General features: G+C 47.5%; 1 protein-coding gene and 1 long non-coding RNA gene across 6 annotated transcripts in view; one reads left to right on the forward strand and one right to left on the reverse strand.

The window, feature by feature from the left end:
- Positions 1-20,610, forward strand: part of LOC129386879 (uncharacterized) — a 243,197-nt gene that overhangs the window by 121,427 nt on the left and 101,160 nt on the right. The window lies entirely within an intron of this gene.
- nompA (no mechanoreceptor potential A) overlaps positions 1-20,610 on the reverse strand; it is a 97,811-nt gene that overhangs the window by 45,354 nt on the left and 31,847 nt on the right. For 2 of the 3 annotated variants that reach the window (XM_055075208.2, XM_055075207.2), the window contains exons 1-3: positions 18,630-19,514; positions 2,433-2,533; positions 1,138-1,408 (exon numbers count right to left, since the gene is read on the reverse strand). In XM_055075208.2, coding sequence (XP_054931183.2) covers positions 1,138-1,408; positions 2,433-2,533; positions 18,630-18,699 — 442 coding nt within the window. In that variant the 5' untranslated portion in view covers positions 18,700-19,514. Of the gene's footprint in view, positions 1-1,137; positions 1,409-2,432; positions 2,534-18,629; positions 19,515-20,610 lie in introns of those variants that run through there. The other variant, XM_055075206.2, reaches the window with a different exon arrangement.

A 20,610-nucleotide genomic window follows, 5' to 3' on the forward strand; every position in this document is an offset into this window, starting at 1 on the left:
AATGCATTTTTGTAGGTACGTTATGCGCGCTTTGTATGCTATGCGTCTTGCATCTATATAATGCTACCATAAACATAAAAGCACTTTCACAATTTACAATACCGTCATAATGAGGCGTTGTGTACATTCTGTAACTGCGCTTTACATAGGTCAATAGGGATCGTTTATGTTACCTACTGTTCAAAAATTGATATAAGGTGTCTTATGTTTATGTTAGATTATTTAAACTTTCTGTGTTTCTTCTTGTTTCTTTTGATACTTTATTCAATAATGCCAACTGCGGTGTCCTGACTTGCCGTTTTCTCATCTTACGGTTTGAGTTGGAATTCGTAACTATAGCCTCTGGCTAAGTACCCTGCTTTGTCTTCCCGCATTTAAAACGCGCGTACAAGCGAGCAGGCAATAAATTCAATTCGACAACGAAAGGAGTAGTGAGACGGCCGCTCACAGGAGAGGTAGATTTCTTTTTGTTTCTTTTTATGCTATATTCAATAATGCCGACTGCGCTGTCCTGACTTGCTGTTTTCTCATTTGTATGGCTTGAGTTGGAATTCGTAACTATAGCCTCTGTCTAAGTACCCTGCTTTGTCTTCTCGCATCTAAAACGCGCGTACACGCGAGCAGGCAACAAATTCGATTCGACAACGAACGAAAGGAGTAGCGAGATGGCCGCTCACAGGAGAGGCAGATTTCCTTTTGTTTCTTTTTATGCTATATTCAATAATGCCGACTGCGCTGTCCTGACTTGCTGTTTTCTCATTTGTATGGCTTGAGTTGGAATTCGTAACTATAGCCTCTGTCTAAGTACCCTGCTTTGTCTTCTCGCATCTAAAACGCGCGTACACGCGAGCAGGCAACAAATTCGATTCGACAACGAACGAAAGGAGTAGCGAGATGGCCGCTCACAGGAGAGGCAGATTTTCTTGTGTTTCTTTTTACACTTTATTCAATAATGCCGACTGCGCTGTCCTGAATTGCTGCTTTCTCATTTGTATGGCTTGAGTTGGAATTCGTGAACTATAGCCTCTGTCTAAGAAGGATCCTGCTTCTCTTTCTGTATTTAAAACGCGCTTACACGCAAGCAGGCAATAAATTCAGTTCGACAGCGAAAAGGAGTATGGCGAGACGGCCGCTCACAGGAGAGGCAGACTTCGTTGAAGTGCCAGGCGTTGTTCTGTCGCACGAGCGTCTCTCCCCCGTCGGGCGACGCCCTGTCGTAGTAGAGGTAGCACACGGACTCCTCGAACTCCACGGGCGCCGAGCCGGCGGCCTGAGCCGGGGTCGGGGGCCTCCGGCGCCCGGGCATGAAGTCGAACGACAGGCACTGGGCCACGGCCGTCGTCCGGTCTTCCTGGCAGCGGCGGACGCACTCTTCCAGCACCTTGATTGGCTGCTCGGCGCGGGTGATCTGCGCGAAGAGAGGGAGACCCGTGTGCAAGGTCGTCCGGTTCACTCGACCGAGCAGTTAGTTAAATGCACACAATTTTTTTATGCCGGATCGAACAAACCACGCGACTATGACAACAGAGCTCATATATATATATATATATATATATATATATATATATATATATATATATGTATGTATGTATGTATGTATGTATGTATGTGTGTATGTGTGTGTGTGTGTGTGTGTGTGTGTGTGTGTGTGTGTGTGTGTGTGTGTGTGTGTGTGTGTGTGTGTGTGTAATGTGAGGAGAAAGGGGGTTAACCGAGGGGCCCAATTTTAATTAACCTTGGACCTCTTAATCATAAGAGGCGAAAAAACATTTTTTTATGCATAAGTATGTTCTGTGCAAATTATGCGGAATAGGGGGATACGTAAAATTCTGCAAGTTCGCTTCTGCACGCGTCTCGTTTGACCAACACAAGGTGGTGGAAGTCACTCCGGAAGCGGAGATGAAGCAGCACAGAACGAGCCGGTACCACCATCCTTGCCGTCGCCATCCTTGCCACCACACTTGCCATCATCTCTTCCTTACGACATTCTCGCTATTTCCAAGCCTACACTCGACTCAACCGGGCCGTGAGCAGGAGGTCACCCATCTTGTGTAGGGCAACCTGATAGTGTGGAAAAGCCTACTTCCAGTATTGCGCATATGCGCATAGTAAGATCGAATTCACAAAGCATCTCTTTCGCAAGTGTTCTTTGCCACTGCCCGGTCGTCTTCGCTATATTTATGTGCAGCGTCGGGATTGACTGAAATTGTCTCTTACGAACACTTCTAGCGTAAAACGCTTTTTGTTTTTCTTTTTGTATATACGGGCTTAGCTCATGAGTATAGTACGCAAACCGTATCTGTTTGTTGGAGAGCATGCAGAAAGTTTTACTGCGTACATGCAGTGGTATAAAATCTTCAACACGACACTGTTTCGCGCCTCCCAGCAGTGCTGTGTTCGGGGGGGGGGGGGGGGGGGGGGTCAGCACTCACCAGTTCGACGCGCTGTCGTCCTCCGCCGAAGCCGGCGCTGAGCTTGTAGTCGGAGATTTTTTCGTAGACTAGCTTTCCGACCCCGTTGTTGCAACTTTGAGCTACGCGTGGGGGAAAAGAAAATACAAGCGAGTGTCGAGCACTGAACTACGTGCTGTGATCGTAGTAAACTAGCAAGCATAACCAAATTGAGCGTGAGTAATTCATTAGTTGTTTATTTACTCAGCAGCATATTATGTATCGCGTTGGGGACGAGAACAGTAGAAGTGGCAGGACAGCGCCATGTGTGTCCTGTCACTTCGTTCGTCCTTGTCTCCTTGTCCACGAGGCGCTACGTCTACTGCTCGTAATGTATTGCCAACGATCCTACATTGCTACGTTAATGAAATTAATGAAGCACTATTCAAGAAAACAAAACACTATACAACATTTCCCCTAGTGGATGGTAGCAAACCGCCCTGCCTTTCCTCTCTCTCTCTCTCTGTCTCTCTGTAGAACACAATGCGTGCCTACTAAGCAAAAATCACTCATTAAGAGCGAATATGGCTATAGTGAAGAAAAAATCATTATTATTTGATATGAAGAACACACATACACACGGATGGGGGGAAATGGGGAAGACGCAGGCTGGCAACTGCAACCGAGAGAGGCACAAAGCCTGCTACTCTTTAGGAAGGAAGGAGATAGTAAAGGAAGTTGAAGATAAGAAGACGGGTGAGCAAGTAGGAACAGAAAAAAAAAAGGAAAATAATGACGCATAGCAAGCATGCCCAAAACACGGAAATAGAATAAATAAAAGAAAGTATGCAACTAAGACGGTGACAGAAAGAAAAAAAAAAAGGGGGGGGGGTGCGGCTAGGTGCTAAGATGCGAGAAATTTTTTCAAATTTCTGTGACATCATCGTATGAGAATGAGGTGCAGGTTAGGCTCACGCGATATTAAACAGTGTGGTTACAAAATCTTCTCCAGCACTGGCGACGCCGGCTTGCTAAAAGTTATTCGTTATATTTCTCGTTTAGTGCTTTGTACTCCTGTCATCTCATCGTGACCATATCTCTGACATTTCCTCTTACATCGTCTCCTTCGCCGACGTAGTTAAGAGGCCACGTAGGTTTTTCTGCTGAGGAAGAGATCGGGCGTTGCACTCCCGGCCGCGGCAGCCGCACTCAAGCGGAAGCTGGATTCAAAAGAACAATCGTAACCGAACTTTGTGTGTGGACGTCAAATGACTCCACGTGATGTCAAATGACTCCACGTGATGGATATTATACCATGGAGCCTCGCCCTCACTGCGATGTGTGTCATAGCCGCTGTAGCTTTGTTTAGATGAACTCCACGCGAGAACGTCGAGTCAAAAGTCGGGCCGATCCAGACTGAGCCGACCATGCGTTTACATTCGTTCCGCGAGTAGGTCGGGCAAGTCGGCTCACCCATTGCAATCGGGCTCACTAAACCAACCCCAACGCGTCCACGAACCGCTAGCATTTACGTGAACGAGATAACCAGATTTCGGCATGACGAACCTTGTCATACTAACGTCCTTTTCTAGTTCGTGTAAGCGTAGCTTGAATTGCTTTGGCCGTTAAGCTCCAACACCAGCCGCGGTGTACCTTAGTGGCCTTATGGCGGTGAGAAAAAAAAATGAAAACATTTAGAACTCCACCAATCAACGCATCCTCAAATCCATCTCGTTCATATTATTCTTTCTTTCTCACTCTTGCTTGTTTGTTTCGTCACGGTACGTAAAGAAGGCGGGAAGAACGGTGACGTTTTTGTTGCGACGCAATGATTGTTTTCTTCATTTCTTTTTTCTTTCTTTCTTTCTGGCCAGCCGGCCACTTTATTTCGCCGCACACTTTCCCCCTGCTTCCTAGGGCGCTACCTAGCGCCGGTGACAAGTTGAAAGCCGCTCTCCACGCCTCCCCCCGCACGCCCCCCCGTCAATCCCACTCAACTGCGGACATTCTTTCGTAGCCGCCGACAATTCTCATGGAAAGCAGAATGTTTCCCGGCGACACGATCATTCAACTCAGGGTCAACTAACGACCGATGCGACGGCCAGATAGTCCGCCGTGATTTTGCATACCTGTGCTGCTGGCCAAGCAGTGTTTGCTGCTGCCCACGTCAGTCCTCCTCTCTGTCTATACCGTTTGTTATTTTCGTTTTCTTTTCTAAGTGTTTTTAACATGTAAATACCGTTTCCGTGCAGTCATTTAGATAAAGAGGAGACGAAAGAATTCCGCGTTTTGGAGAGGCACCCTTGTTTCTGGTTCAAGGTAACCGTGGTACGCGACGCTGGGTTAGGAGGCGAGGCAACACTTTCTGTGGTCACCTGTTGCCACACTGGCTATATGCGACGTTTATTTGTTTCGACAGTCTCTCATTGTTCACTCCGCGAAGACGTACAGACAGCCTTGCAGCCTTTCTTCTAGTTTCCGGGAACTCGCGTTGTACTGTTATATTCCGTATATTCAGCATCCATGAAAAAAAAAAGTGTGATTCTTTCCACTGTCAGCGCTTAAAAGAACTCTGCAGTGAGCTCAGCCTGTTCGCGAACTTATCCCCTTTTTACTGAGTACCCAAGCATCCCCTAGATTTCGTTTCCCTCCCTTCCTTTGTACTCAGTTATTTAGTATTTATGTCTTTGTTGAATAGAGAACCAATCACTGTTACGGAGAAGCAGACGTGCACGCCACGCTGGTGGCGCCATCTTGTGACGCTTAGGTCAACTAGAACACAGATATACTTGCGACCATGTTTAACCATCTGCTGGTGCAAAGGTGCCGGCCAACCACAATCATCACATTTTGGAGCTCCTTTTTCTTCGTTCTACGAGAACGGTGACGCAACAGAGACATTTTTTTCTGACGCGTTGCGGTTCAAGAAAGCGTCACACGATAGCGTTAACAGTGCTGGTACTGCGTCGTGGACGCGACCAGTGTTGCGTAAAGTGTAATACATTGTACGGGCTAGTTAAAGTGTGTGTTTGTGTGTGTGTGTGTGTGTGTGTGTGTGTGTGTGTGTGTGTGTGTGTGTGTGTGTGTGTGTGTGTGTGTGTGTGTGTGTGTGTGTGTGTGTGTGTGTCTGTGTGTGTGCGTGCACGTCCCAGACGCGAGTCTAAATTAGCCACACCTGATTACGGAGTCCTTCGCAGTTGTTATGGCGACGGCTAGCAAACTAAACGCGAACGAAGAAAACGCAGCACGAGGTCGAGTCGACCTGGCGCATAGTCAAGGATGGCTGCTCCTCAACCCCAAAGTAGAAACTAATTTCCGCGGTCACGCCTGTCTGTTGGCAGAGGAAGCAAATTTCACAGGTTATGAAGCCTACGTAATTCAAATCCACCGCATTTCGGCAACGTTTAGTTTGCGGTTTGACTTGTGATGACTTTATTCTGGTTCGTGCACGGGGTTTATGGTCCTGAAACAACCTCTTCTGTCGGTAGCTTCAGAGCCGCTCCAGTGGCGCCTGAAACGTCGTGTAAGGCGGCAGCTCCCCTTTGTTATACGAGTCTATGCCAATTCTGACATGCATAATGACGGCCGGTTATCACCGTAAGAGCACATTCCCTTGTCCTCGAGGTGCAGCTGGATGCTCTCTCTCTCTCGACTTTGAAGCACTGCTCGAGCACACATCAATGACCAGTTGAAGAAGCCGCACTTTGACTATACTGACGTATTTGTGTTCTGCCCTCATCAACCGGGAGTCGAACAAGCGACCTGATACCTTGCACTCTAACACGACTGCGCCATGTACTCAGTGTCATTCACACCTTTCCTAAAAGGTGTGAAAGGGGTGTCGTCCACCAGCACGGGCAGCACAATTCGCAATGCAGCTTTCAGGACTCTTCTCAGTCGTCAGTCATCAAGCGGTAACCAGTGATTCTCAGTAGTTCGTGTTTGCGCACTGCCGACTCAGAGGTGGCGGCGACAGGCCGCGCCTGGTCCCGCGCGGTGGCACGGGGTAGCGCGTATAACGGTATAACCGTGCACGCCTAATTGCCCCTCCGCGCTTCCGGACCGAGGACGCGCCTGTTGCCGGTCGCTTCCTGAAAAGAGCGTCCCGCCGCTCCGGACGTCCGGCCAGCGGAGTCACCTCCCTCCCTCCCCCTTTCTCCGCGAGCCGCACAGCCTTCGTGTCCCCCCCCCCCCCCCGCCCACCGCGTTGGGAGGGGAGGGGGATACGCATTCGCGTCGCTCTCTGTGGACACTGGCTGCGGCATTTCGTAAGTGCATTGGTGCCTGCAACGCGCCCAGTTCATTTTTCTATGCGAACGAGGGCTGGCGTGCGGCCGGTGTGTGTGTGTGTGCCCAGTGTAGCGTCTTTTCAGTCCTTTCGGCCCCGACCGGCCACCGGTATCTTTTTTAAACCCGTTGTTTTTTGCCTGTTTATACGATCGCAGGAGCGGAAATAAAGCAAATGCCCTTTTTTGTCGTCGCCGGGAGCGCGGGCGACCCCCCGCTTTGAAGCGCACCTCTTTCGACACTTTTATCCCTCTTTTTTTTTCTGAGTGCGGCTGCGCGTGCGTGGAATGTCTGAAAATTTTTGTCCCGCCGTTGAATGACGTGGAGGGTCGGACAGGAGAGAAAAGATAGGAGCACAGTGACAGGCCTCGTTGGCTTCCGCCGTTGCTCGAAACGGCAGCAGAGCTCCGTGCGGAGCACGGTCGTTGAGATGCACGCGCAAGCTTTCTCCGACAGCTTTGAAGGGAAACAAGGGCTGCGATATGCCGCTGGGGGAAAACAAGTTCTCGACTAAACACCCATACATACGGCTCCCCCACACTTCTCCTATCTTCGTGCGCTACGAAGTCGCTTCTGGTTTCTCGTATATATACACGTCTTAATGAGGTCTATGCGCGTATCCGTGGGTACATGTGCCGTATGTGTGGTCGTCGTCAGTGTAGATCACATTTCTCGCAGTCGGATGCCAGGATACGCGCATATATATATATATATATATATATATATATTTTATTTTTACTTGAAATACTTAAATTATAACTTAAAGGGAAATGTAAGTGGAGGAAAAATCAACTTTCCGCCGGTAGGAGCCGAACCCACAAACTTCAACTGACGCGTCCGACGCTCTGCTAATGGAGCCACGGCGACGGCTTTTAGCATGTTCGCATTCTTGGGTATTTACGTATATGCACAATAACTGACCGTGGGAGTGCTAGCCAGTGCCACTTATGGCTATTGCGGCGGATGTGGCGCTTTTTTTGTTGTTTTTACAGTTGGCGCCACGTAGTACCTGAACTTTTACGAGCAGACAGCTGTCCGATAAACCTTCGTAGTCTTGTTACCTGAAGGTATCAGACCTGCCAGAGTGAGGGGGGGGGGGGGGGGGAGTGGACGAAAGTTATCTATCTATCGTCTGTCTGTCTGATATAATCTAGTCTAGTGTAATTTATACTGAGCTTAGCCCTAAGAAAATAACGCACAAGTGTCCATGATTTGTGTCGTATATGAGGTGCAGTATCTAAGAGTAAGTTACAGTTTAAGCCTGAAATGCTACTTCGGCATAAATGAGTGCGGTTTCAAAGGCGAAATGCACGATCCAATGAAGATTATTGCTAATTCAATGATAATCTAAGGGGAAATAGAGGACACTGATTAGTATCTGTAATATCCAGCACAAATGGCGAGGCTGTTCAGTGAAAATTTATTTAATACACGTGGTACTAGGACAATGCGGCAGTGCAGTAGATATGTCATCATCAGTAATAAGATAGCATATCCCCTTGCCAATATGTTAAAGCAAGCTTCCTTCGCATCTTCCTTCGAATTTCCCGCCGCCGCCGCTGCTGCTGCTGCTCTCTTCCCGAATGCGTAGATCATACTGAAAGAAATGTCGTCGTAGTACCATTGACATCCCTGCTGGCTACTGGCTAGTCTTGCACGATTGGCCGGTACCGGATGTCGTACAAACAAACACCGGATATAGTGCGAATTAAGGCGGCCTCCGGCGGTAGGTGCTCGACGTAAGCGTGGACGCCAGCTCCAACACCAATACGCAGTCGTTGCGATGCTGTCGTCGTCGCCATTTCATCGCCTTCATGTCATTTGATTGTGATCATTCCTTCGTTGCCTTGTCATCGTTATGCTTCAGCCGTATTCACTCTGTCACTTATCGCGTTGTCATATCGTCGTCATCACGCCGCCATCTTCGAGCCGTCATCATCATACCAACATCGACGTTCTGTTGTCGTCTTTCTACTGTAGTCACGCCATTTTCATCATCGCGTAGTCATAACAGGGCCACCGTCATGCTGTCGTGGTCGTTCAATCGTCATTTTTGTCACTGTGATGCCACTGTCGTCACGACGTCATCGTCATTTTGTCATCATGCCGTCGTCGATACGCCCGCGTCCTCATGCGGTCGTCATCAAAGCTCCGTCATTCCCTTCGCGACTCCGTCGTTGTCATATCGCCGGCATTATTCCAACATGGGCATCACGTTGTCCTCACGCCGTTTTCGTCATACCATCGTCGTCACTCGAGGGTCTTCATCCTATGGTCGTCATACGGTCATCTTCGTGCCGTCGTGATCGTTCTGTCTCGTGATTTTTTGGTCGTCATGCGTGGCTTGTGCATGATCGAGCGCACCAACATTATGTTGAGGGTAGTAGTTCCCGGTAAAAATGTCCAACTGGGTCTCGTGGTCTTTATACTTGTAAACAGTCGCTAAGCAGGAACAACGTTCTTAACAAATACCGATGAAAACTTCGCCTAAACCGATTCCCACAGTACGTAGGATAAGCAGTCTTCTTTTTTCTTTGCCTCTTCATGAACGAGATGCTTAACCTACTTCCAGCAGATGTTGTACTTTAGGAGACAATATGTGCAGAGGAAGCATTCGTATGGAAGCTTTTACAACAGTGCAAGGACGGGTGAAACTGAAATCCAAACAAAACGTTTGTTTCGGAGGAAGATTCAGACCCCATGTGTATAACAACGGTCGAACAGTGTCAGTATGGAACCAACGTTTGAAAAAGGAGGCTTGTCTTAATCAAGGCGTTGTCGAAGTCAAGGCGTATCGGTCCTGTCGATAAAGGCCTATGCTAGACGAAGACACCTTCAAACCCTGCCGTAAGTTCTGACACGATGACCTTTATTTTTTTTTTCTTTTTGCGAGCACTGACAAAGGTTAGACGTGTTTGTTCTGTCGATGAAGGCTCCTATAACACGAAGACTTCGTTCTAAGCATGAAAGCGACGTTTCGACAAAAGGACTTGTCTTTGTCAATGCAGGGTGCCTTTGTTTCGTTGATGAAAGCGCATACAAGACGAAGACACCTTCGAAACATATAGAGAACGTTTCTGCAGGAGGACCACTCTTCATTTCGGGTCCTGATGAAGGCAAGGCGTCTTTGTTTTCTCGATAAAGGATACTACAAGACAATGCTCCAGGCGGAGGCTTCATTTCGCCTACTACAAACACGGAGAATGTATTTGTAATAGCTAAAATATTATTACGATATCATCGAGCGATGCTCCAGAGACGAGCCGCCGCGAGAACGACGGTGAAGTTGGTCGGTGCGCTTGGCGCGAGCGAGTGTCGGCCTGGCTGCCTGGCTCCAGTGTAAATAGCCTGTAAATAGCCTCTTCTGTCTGTGTCTTTCCACACGCAACAATATTAATAGCTTAGTCCTGTACCCGCGCTTAGCTATCATATAGACATTGTTCTGTGGCAAAATTGTTTTCTATGATTAACAAAATGGGCACAAAGCCCTTGAACCACATGGACCAAAACAATGTTCACGGAGCTTCTAACATGTCCGGCTAACAGCGGCACTCCATGTGCCATCATCTAGACCACGCGGTGTCAATAATCTATTTCTTCGTTAAAGATAAGTGTGATTTTATTTTGTACCGCTTTTTGTTGCTGCTTTCATGCACCGTGGCTTCTTGACAATGCTACTGTGGCTTGGTTGATTTATTTTCATGTAATAGGTAAGTATTAAAACGAAGCTTTCTTTCTTTGCCTTTTCCTTCGACTTTCCCACTAATGTTCCCACTTTCCCGCTCTATCTCCCCCTTCCACTCTCTTTCTCTTTTTATCCCCCTTAACCCTTGCCCCCGTGCAGGGTAGCCAACCGGAACTACCTCTGGTTAACCCCTCCCTCTCTCCCTCCCTCTCTCCCTCTCTCTCTCTCTCTCTCTCTCTCTCTCTCTCTCTCCCTACTACTGCTGACTTGTTTTGCCGGATAGGTCTTGGCGGAATGCCTGGATCATTCTGCAAGTAATGTCATCGTCACGCCTGTCGTCGTCGTCATTGACATCTCTGCTGACTGCTTGCTAGTCTCGCACGATTAGCCGTTATTGGACACAGTACAAACAACTAATTCAGGGTGTCGGAAGGAAGTGATTTTCGTTCTGGTTTTAGTTTCGTTTCACTGGAAAAAATTCTGTTCCGGTTCTGCTCTGGAAGGGAAATAAAATTATCTGTAACGGTTCATAACGGTTTTGGTCCGCATGCAAAAATTTTCGAAGCAAAGTAACGATAAAAACATCGTATTTATTTTTCTCAGTAAGTGAATTGGGTTTTGCTACCGTGCCGATCTGCCAGGACTTAGATTAGTGGAGCGCTCGACCGCCTGTCGCTTCTTGCACTATCCCTGTCTGAGATACGCGCTTATGCGGACCTCTGGGACACACACCAATGCTAACGTGGCCTGGCGTCGGTTGTTTCGGGTTGCCGACTTTCCCCTTAAACCGAAAACCGATAAAAAATATTTCGGTTTCACTCCGTAATAAAATCATAAATGACATTTCGGTTACGCTTTCGTTGCGGTCAAAAATCGCTCTTTTTCTCGTTTTCTTTTCGTTCCGTTACAACACACTGCCGGATAAAATGCGATTTGCGGCGACCCGCGGTGCCTGGTGAGGCGCCTAACCGCGGAGGTGAGCTTTAAATTTAACACGGCGCTGTTTACGTGCCGACGTCGCCATTTCATCGTCGCAATTTTATCTCCTTTATATCATCGTCCTTCGTTGCCATGTCATCGTCATCCCTCTGCCATTTTCACTTTGTCGCTGTCACTGCTCTGTCACATCCTTGTCATCACGCCGCCACATTCGAGCCGTCATCGAACATTCTGTCGTCGTCTTTCTATTTTCGTCATGCCATTTTCATCATCGCGTCGTCATAAGACAGTCGCCATCACGGCCGTTTCGTCGTAGCTATTTTGTCTACGTAGTGATTCCATTGTCGTCATCCCATTGTCGTAATGTCTTTGTAATCAGACCTTCGTTGTCACGCTATCATCTTCATACAATTTCCATCATTAGGCATCGTCATCCTAATGTCGTTGTGACATCGCCGTCATTCCGGCTCCGTCATTCCTTTCATCACACAGTTGTTGTCGTGCCTTCGTCGTCATATCATTGGCATAATTCCAGCATCGTAATCGCGTCGTAATCATGCCATTGTCGTCAATCCAGCTTCGTCATGCCATGGTGACCATGCAGACGTTGTGATGCCGTTGTGCTCGTTGGATCACCGCCATTTTGTCGTAGTTGCTCCAGTGTCATCGTCCCACTGTCTTTACGCCATCGTCATTATTGTCGTCGTTGCGTCGTACGTCATCATACGGCCACCTTCGTGCCGTCGCCACTCGTCCCACCTTCGTCATTCCTTCGTCATCATGTATGGCATGTGCATGTCGTATAGAGCGCAACAAGTTTATGCTGAGAGAGGCGATTCCCAGTAAAAATGTGGAGCTGTGTACTGTGGCGTCCATTTGCAAATGGTCGGCAAGCAAGAACATTTTTTCGCGAACGCAGTTGAAAGCCTCGCCTGAACCAATTTCCAGAGCGCTTGGGATCCGCAGACCTTTCGCGACTATTTTGTCTTCACTGCAAACAATAAATCGTTAAATGATTAAAAGACTATAAGGTTGAAAAAAAAATATTGTTTTTAATCAATCACTATAGCATCCACTAAAGAGGATGAAGGCGAGGCCTGCGCGCTCACAAGACATTAATTACGCGACATTCTCATTCGAATGCCTTGTTACTTCCTATTACTTGTTTTCTCTCACTAAGGGTCGTGCGTTCCAGTGCCTTAATTAACTTCACCCTAATTAACACCAACGGTCTTGGGTTCGACTCCCATGAAAGGTCGTGGGTTCGGATGCCTGAATTAAGGCTATCTTAATTAAAGTCTCAATAATTATCATCATAAGACATGGGTTCGGGTGTCTTAATTAACCCTATCCTAATTAGGTGTGACTTAATTATCTTCGCTTTCATTAACACCAAAGGTCGTGGGTTCGACCATCAATGATGCCACCATTAATTTTCGTGGCATTGAATTTTGGTGCCATGACGCCGGACGGTCAATTTTTCGATAACGCCGGACGGCAGATTTTTCGACCTATGAGCTAAATAAGGCTTTCACCTTTAAAGTAGGGTATTTCCGCAAATGTGGCCTTAGACAGTGAATGTAAAACAAAAGCGTCAGCAAAAAAGAAAAGAAAAAGAAACGATAACAGCACGTTCTAGATGTTCGTCTTTGTACACAAGTTGATAAAGCGCCGACAGTATTGAAAGTGTATAGAAAGCGCCGACAGTATAATTGAAAGTGTCAGTAACATATGCAACCGTGGCGCGTTTTAGGTTGTCGACCGCAGGTTTTAGCCTAGTAGTGAAAACGGGTGATCTGGACAATAAAGCTGATTTGATTTGAAACATTCCGTAAGAAATCCTTGAAAGCATACAATCCTGACATGCTCGCTCCCTCTAAAAACTACTATAAAGCCTATTACACCATCAGTTATGGTTTTAAGATGAAAGCAATGCTGTCATATGAAGATGGGAATCTTGAAAGTGTACGGTATCCTTAGAGTTTAGCTGACAAGAAGGGTGCTCTGGGGCGCGATCTTGTACGCGTTCCAGAATAGAACGGAGGCGTTTCGTTCCACCGAGCCAAATACGATTCGTCAATTTGAACCGTGCCGAACGCCATGACGTCAATTGTGACGTGATATCTGCTGTCAATCATTCCGTGTCGTCTGCTATCGGATGAACGGAACGGAACATACCGCCTATTTCGTGATGTAAAGAACGAACCACCTCCGTTCTATTTTGGAACGCGTACAAGGTCGCACCCCTGGTTTCCCGGCCACAGCGGCCGCATTTCAGTGGGGGCGAAATGCAAAAATACCCGTGCACTTAGGTGCACGTTAAAGAACTCCAGCTGATAAGAATTAATCCGTACTTCCCCACTACGGCGTGCCTTATAATCAAATCGTAGTTTTGGTACATAAAACCCGATATTTTTTTTAAATACCGGATTCATTTTTGTGTATATCGGATCACTGCAAGTGCAGACCGTCATCTTGTCAGTGCAGTTCAAAGTGATGACGAAAAAAGACAAAAGAAGAACTTGATAACAAAGAAAAAGGATTGCTTCAACGTCCATAAGGTACTATGACCTTGAGCAGTTTGTCCCGAAAAGCTGAATTTATCGACCGTTCTTCATTCCCAAAGGCTGCTTACGACTGTGATAGAACATAATATAGAAATCGGGCAAACGAAACTTCGTTTGGCGCTTTGTAGTGAAGTGTATTATGTTGGTCACTGCGAAAAGAAACCTCTTGTACCTATCCTTATATTCTTCTTATCTTTCTACCTTCCCCTTTCCCCAATGGCGCCAAACTGTAAAGCTTAAATAACCGTGCCGTACTACTATAGCCGCAAAAAAAAAGTTTGTTTGGAAAAGCATGAAATAGCATGAAGCATGCTTGTTAACTGCCGCTTTAAACATGCAATTTGATTAAGCGACATTATCACAGTATCTTAACGCATGTAAAGTTGGGAACAAAAGCTTGCTAGCCACGAGCGTCACGAAAAGGAAAAAAAAAACCTGAATCTTGGCCTCAATACGCAATGCAAATTAAGGAGTGCATACCCGTGAGTAGCGTAACATGGCAGGGAACGCAGCGATTACTTTCAGGAGGGATTCCACTCATCATTTCTGCCAAACATGGAAATCTTCCAACAGACGTTAGATTCGGCAGGTGAAATGTCTGATACGTGATTAAACGTCAAGTTCTAATCCGCACGTACTGAGGAAGCGTTACCTGAAAACGAATTCTGTGTTCTCATTGGTCACAGTTTCACGTATTAAACTTAGATATGTATGCGCATCGTGGCATCGGCCATAACAACGGTGCTGAGGGAATAGAGAATAAGGGGGGGGGGTTGTACCAGGAACTGAGACGGCACAAAAGATAGGAACAGGTTATACACCTAGGTCGGAAAAGAACAGAAAAGAACGGAACACTTCTTTAATGAGCAGCCGTCTCACCGTGACCGAACTGAGGTGCTGATTTGGACTGCATGATTTTCTCGTCGCGAAGCACCTCAAACTTTCATACTGAGATCATTTCAGTTCAATTTCGAGGTTTTTAGATTTTACTGCTCTTATTCATTATACGTAATTTCCGAGAAAAAAAAATTACCGACGATTACGTTACTTCCTAATGCGAAATTTGAGCGCAGCAAATAAGCTGTTTCACCTTTTCGATAGATTGAGGCAAAGAAATCGAGCAACACATGTATGCGCTATCACAGAATTTTTTTGTTGCATTTGTTGCACCCTGACTGTTTGCGAGCCTTTGTTTGCGTTTGGCCTCGGCCTCGGCCGCGCGAACGGTAGAGTCTTCTCTGCGACGGTGATGAGCTTCTGCTTCAGCCTCGCTTACTGCTGGTTGCTCTCGACGGCGGCGATGAGCCTCCGCTTCGGCGGCGCGAACGGCAGGGTCTTCTCGGCGGCGGCGCTTAGCCTCTGCTTCGGCGACGCGTACTCCTGGATCATCTCGACGGCGGCGACGGTAAGCTTCTGCTTCGGCGGCACGCACCTCTGGATTCTGACGGCGACGGCGCTGGGCCTCTGCTCTGGCAGCTCGTTTAGCAGCAGCAGCAGCAGCAGCAGCAGCAGACGGAGGACTTCCATCGGTCGTCTCGCTCATGGCTCAGAAAGAACTGGCAGATAATTTCGCAGTGGCGAACGGCAGCGGCAATTTCGGCTCGGGCGGTGCACATATACAGATCCGCCGCCACCGATCTGGCTCTCTGATTGCCACCGCACAGGGCGAACGGCAGCGGCAATTTCGGCTCGGGCGGTGCACATATACAGATCCGCCGCCACCGATCTGGCTCTCTGATTGCCACCGCACAGGGGTTGCATTGGAGGAGGAGCGAAGAAAGGAATTAAGTTCGAGCCGGCGCTTTGACAACCGGAGACTCGCAGGAAGAGGGGGGAGGGGGGCGGCGTGTACACCCAGCGGCAAACGATGGGGGCAGAAGCGCGCGCAGCAAGCGGACAACACGATAAAGGGAGGAGGGAAGAGATAGCAGCGACTGACTGATGCCGCTGACGCCGATAGTGAGTCAACCCCAGCTGCGGAGTTGGTTTCAGGGACAACGCCGCCGATGCCGACACAAACAATATGATACCCTCGCTTCCGCAGCGCTAAGAACCAGGTCTAGCCGTGGGAAGGTGGTCACGTATTCGTCGACGTGCCGGGGCCTACGTGAAATAACCGGCGCGTCGGCAACTGAAGAGCACCCTATCCGCCACACAAGAACAGGGGGGGGGGACCCTTTCCTCCTCTTTCTGCATGGCGGCGACGGTGTTCTATGCAGTCACGTTATCTTGACTCTCTAGCGGCGTCAGCGGCATCCAGCGGTATCAGTCGGTCGCTGCTAGCGCTGGGGGGATGAAAGGGGGGCGGAGCTGGTTACGAGGCCGACGACAACGCCGACGACGACGCGAAACCCACGAACGGACGCCAAAGAGCTGCGCTCTAAAAAACAGGTTCGGCAGTGACACTTAAGACTGCTTACGTGTAGCAATGCAAAATCTTTATGCCGTTTGTAGACCTTGGAACGTCATGAACGCGCTCATTTTATACACTTGTGACGTGGCGCCACCTCTTTCCCGTTGGCTGCGATGTCACGTGCCCAATGACGCGCGTACTACGCCACACGTTTAGTCAACCAGGTGGCTGCGACGTCACGTGTGCGATGACGCACACACTAGGCACACCTTTAGTCAGCCAGAACCGTGGAGCCGCCTTGGCGTCGGGGACGCGTGCTCGTCTCCTACTCCAGAGGCTCGGGTTTTATTCCCACCCAGAACGAAATGTATCTAATTTTCTTTTCAAAGGAATTAATTAATTTTGTTTACAGATACGTCTCTGACAAATTTGACGTCAGTCCGAACATTTTTTACGAGTTCTCACTCTTTCCGCCGTTAGCCATTTTTGGCACCATCATTCTGCCGGCCATTTTCGGTACCATCTTTCCGTCACGCCGACTACGACGAATTTCCGCTCAATGGCGCATATAATGCTTTCGCATTAAAAAACAAAAACAAAAAACCTTTGTGGTGGCGTAGTAGCTTTGGCATTGTTCTGCTAAGCCCGAGGGTGTGAGCTCGAATCCTGGCCTCGTGGCCGCATTTTGATGGAGGCGAAACGCAAAAAACACCCATGTACTGTGAATTGGATGCCCCTTAAAAACCACAGGTGGAGAGAATTAATCTGAAGTCCTCTACTACAGCGTTCCTCATAATCATATCGTGGTTTTGGCACGCAAAACCCTAGAATTATATGCCCCTCCCAACAAAAAAAAAAAAAAAGAAGAACGCACTTTGTGCCAATCTTGTAACATTTTGACGGTATGTCTGCTTTTATTAGGCGGGGTTATTTTTTCAGCGCAGCCAATACAAGGTTTACTGGTGTCCAGGAAGCTGACTGCTCCAAGGGAGGCATTGTTATACTATGTGGCATCATATCCTCATAAATTAAACAATACAAAAGGGTCGCATGAAGAAGGTGACCTGAAGTAACCGACAACGACCGAACAAGAAATACAGCGTCAGCTTGAAGCCAACGTTTGGACAAGGGCACTTGTCTTCGTTAGGACAAAGACTTAAAGGCAAAGAACTGCGGGAGTAAAATTGACTTTGCCCTAAGAGAAGTCCACTTGTCAAAAACGTTGGCTCCATGCTGAGCTTCCTTTGTTTTCGCGCTGCTGATCTTCATCGTAGATTTTCTTGTACCCCATTAAAATATTTCCTGTGGATTTCTCTTTGTGAATCTTTTTTTTTTTTCAGACAGCGCTTGTCTTAGCCGATGTTATGACCTGGCAATGGCGACTAATTGTTTTTATTCCACCTCTTTCAGTTAACTGAAGAGATATTCTTCTGATTCATGCGCATCTGGAACTAAAGACATTATGGCTCTAACGCTTTTTTGTTGGTAGAACATTAACTCCTACCATGGTTCATTTTTCCGCTCTAACCGAAAGGATCTATAGGAACCCATGTCTTATTCAGAGAGCGGTCGTTAATGATCAGTTTAATCGCCCGCGTGCCGCAGGACCTGTCCACACAAAACTGTCGACTCATTCAACGTCACGTTACACTGTAACGCTGAGGAACAGGTTGACTGGGCGCTAGCGCAAATTTCGTTATATTCTTTAACTAAACTACGTCATTGTTCCTGCTGTTGTAGCGGCACGTTACGCGAACTGCAGTCGTAAATATATGTCTCGACACTATTCAAGCAGTGCGTTCCTCTACTTGTACTCAGTTTCAGCCTTAGCGTTCCGCAAGAGCAATTCGTGAAACATTTCGACCGCGTAAGTGTAAACAAATGTTTTAGGAAACAATGCTTGAGCCTTCTGATTTGTAACATTGACCACAGAATTCTCCCTGCAAGACATTCTTCCCACTTTTGTAACGTATATAAAATACCTTGGCTTACTGCCAGCGAATGAACGTTACCTTACTAGGGTTTGTCGGCGGCGATCGTGGTTTGCTAAGAGCTGAACCAATACAAACTCTCTCAGATCGTTGGCAGGGAATTTGTTGTCTAGAAGACATCCGAACCAGAATTACTGATTACGTGGTCATACCGAGAGTTGTAGTGCAGTAGGGCGCAATGAACGTTCGATACTAAATAATAACTGTATTCCCCATAACTCCTGTATCCAATAACATCACATGGCGTATGGAGAAAACGTGTTTTTGCCTAGAATCCTATATGTTTAATATCGGATTGTTGGTTATGGGAGTTATGGGGCACAAGAATTTTTCAATAGGGGTAGTACGTCGATGGTATAAACAGGAAGCTGCTCATGAAAGGAGGAAGCGAAGATAAAAACTGCCCGCCGCACTCACCTTCGGTCAAAATCCTTAGCGCCGCGAGAAAGGAGACCAGGGGCACCATGGTGGACCAGCTATAGACCATCTTGGGCCGAAGCACCGTCTACGAGCAAAAAGCGTCCGTCATCCCCGGCACCGGGCTGTTCACATCAGCCCGCCACGGGGCACACCAACAACGGCACAGGCATCGAGTCAAGTCAGTCAGTCGGCGGTTTACACAGCAACGGAAAGTGCTCAGCGACCATCAGCACCACGCATGCACCGTCGTCCCTACTTGGCCCGCTGTAGGAAGACGACCGCGCGCGCGCGCCCGCGGTGGCTCGCTCGCGGCACAGTCGCGACTTCCGGCCTGGCCATTGGCCCGTTGCGGAAAGCGCGCTCTCTGACGTCACGGGACGCTGCCCGCTGGGCCAATGGCGACCCGCTCGGCGGCCGGCGGCATTCAAATGTGGGACTTCCGGTGGCCAGGTCGCACCGCTCTTCCCGGATCTTTCCGGGAAGCTTCGATGGACCGACTGTCCCTGCGGCCACGGTTCAGCGGCTGACGGCTTTATTTTTTATTTATTTTTTTGTCATATGGTGGCACGCCTTTTGTGGCGTGCGCACGCCAATCCACTGTTCGATATATTGTTCCACTGCGCCCACACCCGGTCGCTGAGTTTCGACTTTTGTGTACGCTGAAGCCTGCCCGTGCAACACTCATTCTGAATCCGTGTGGCTGCGGTAGGTATACGTGTCACGTCATCTCTCTGTGGCAGCGGTCAATAGCCGTATACAGTCGAGCCACAGACGTTTGGAGCCGACCCCAATAACTATGTGTTGATTTTTATGTGTTTCTTGAATGGAAAAGAGCGAGGTAGCGACGCTGATGCTCGTACATCAATATAAATGATGTAACTTAAAAAGGGCAGCGTCATTCCTTGATGCAACCAGAAGAGGTGATGGCGCTGGAGTTCCTGGAAAACGGATTGGTACGTGTACGCATCTCAAAACTTGTTACACTGCGCTCAAACCCGGCTGAGTTCGAAAACGGAACTATTTCCTCTGGGGCATTATCATATCCAAAATAGTGACTTGAGATTTTTTTACCTACCATAGTGGAGCAACACATCTGGCAAAATAAGATGACATAAAGACACACTAACTTTGACTCTACGTTTCTGCTGTAATGGAATTTGTATTTCATTTTCACATTTGTTAATGAATACTGCAGACCAACGGCGCATTGCAGTTCTAACCATAATCATTGTAGCTGTTCGTAGTTCTAGTGACCCTAAAAGTTATGTTGAAAATTAGTACAATTTAGATAAAAATCACGAGAATCTTGAATGGATGGCTATATCGAGTGAAAGAGAAAACAAAACTGCACCACCATGAATTTGCACATGTAAAGATCATTCAAAGCCCGTAAAGAGGGCAGCGGTCATCCAGGGATACATCCATGCATAAGAATTAAGTATGGCAGTAGCTGTTTTTCACAGTACCTGCAATTACATTTTAAAACAAAAACGTTCAAAGCACTACTTAATCACTGTTTGCTTAAATCATTAGCACGCGATTACGAACACTGCTAAAGCTACAGCATCTACGAGAAAATAAACTTCAGTACACTGAACTTCCCAATCTTTTCAAAACTGCAGCTTGTAGTAGAATAATTTAATTTAGAAAAGCCACATGTTTAGTCAGTTCTTATATATTTCTTTATCTTTCTTTATTGTTTTGTAACATCAATAACCGTTGGACAAATAAAGTTTATCCTTGTATGTCCCTTAGTGGCATCGCTACAAAAATCCCTCTTCGTGCCTGACCGCAGTGATCCTTGAGCCAAGCTGTTCAAGGCCAACTGCTATTGGAACGCGTAGAAAGCCTGCTTTAATATACTTTGGATGCAGAAGAGCCTCTGAGCAAAATATCACGTTTGAAATACCAGTAGAAGTGTCACGAAAAGTAAGTAACAATAGCCGTTTCTGCTACCGCGACTGAAAGAAAAACACCG

Source organism: Dermacentor andersoni, chromosome 11, assembly GCF_023375885.2.
Source record: "Dermacentor andersoni chromosome 11, qqDerAnde1_hic_scaffold, whole genome shotgun sequence".
NCBI classification, from domain to species: Eukaryota; Metazoa; Arthropoda; class Arachnida; order Ixodida; family Ixodidae; genus Dermacentor; species Dermacentor andersoni.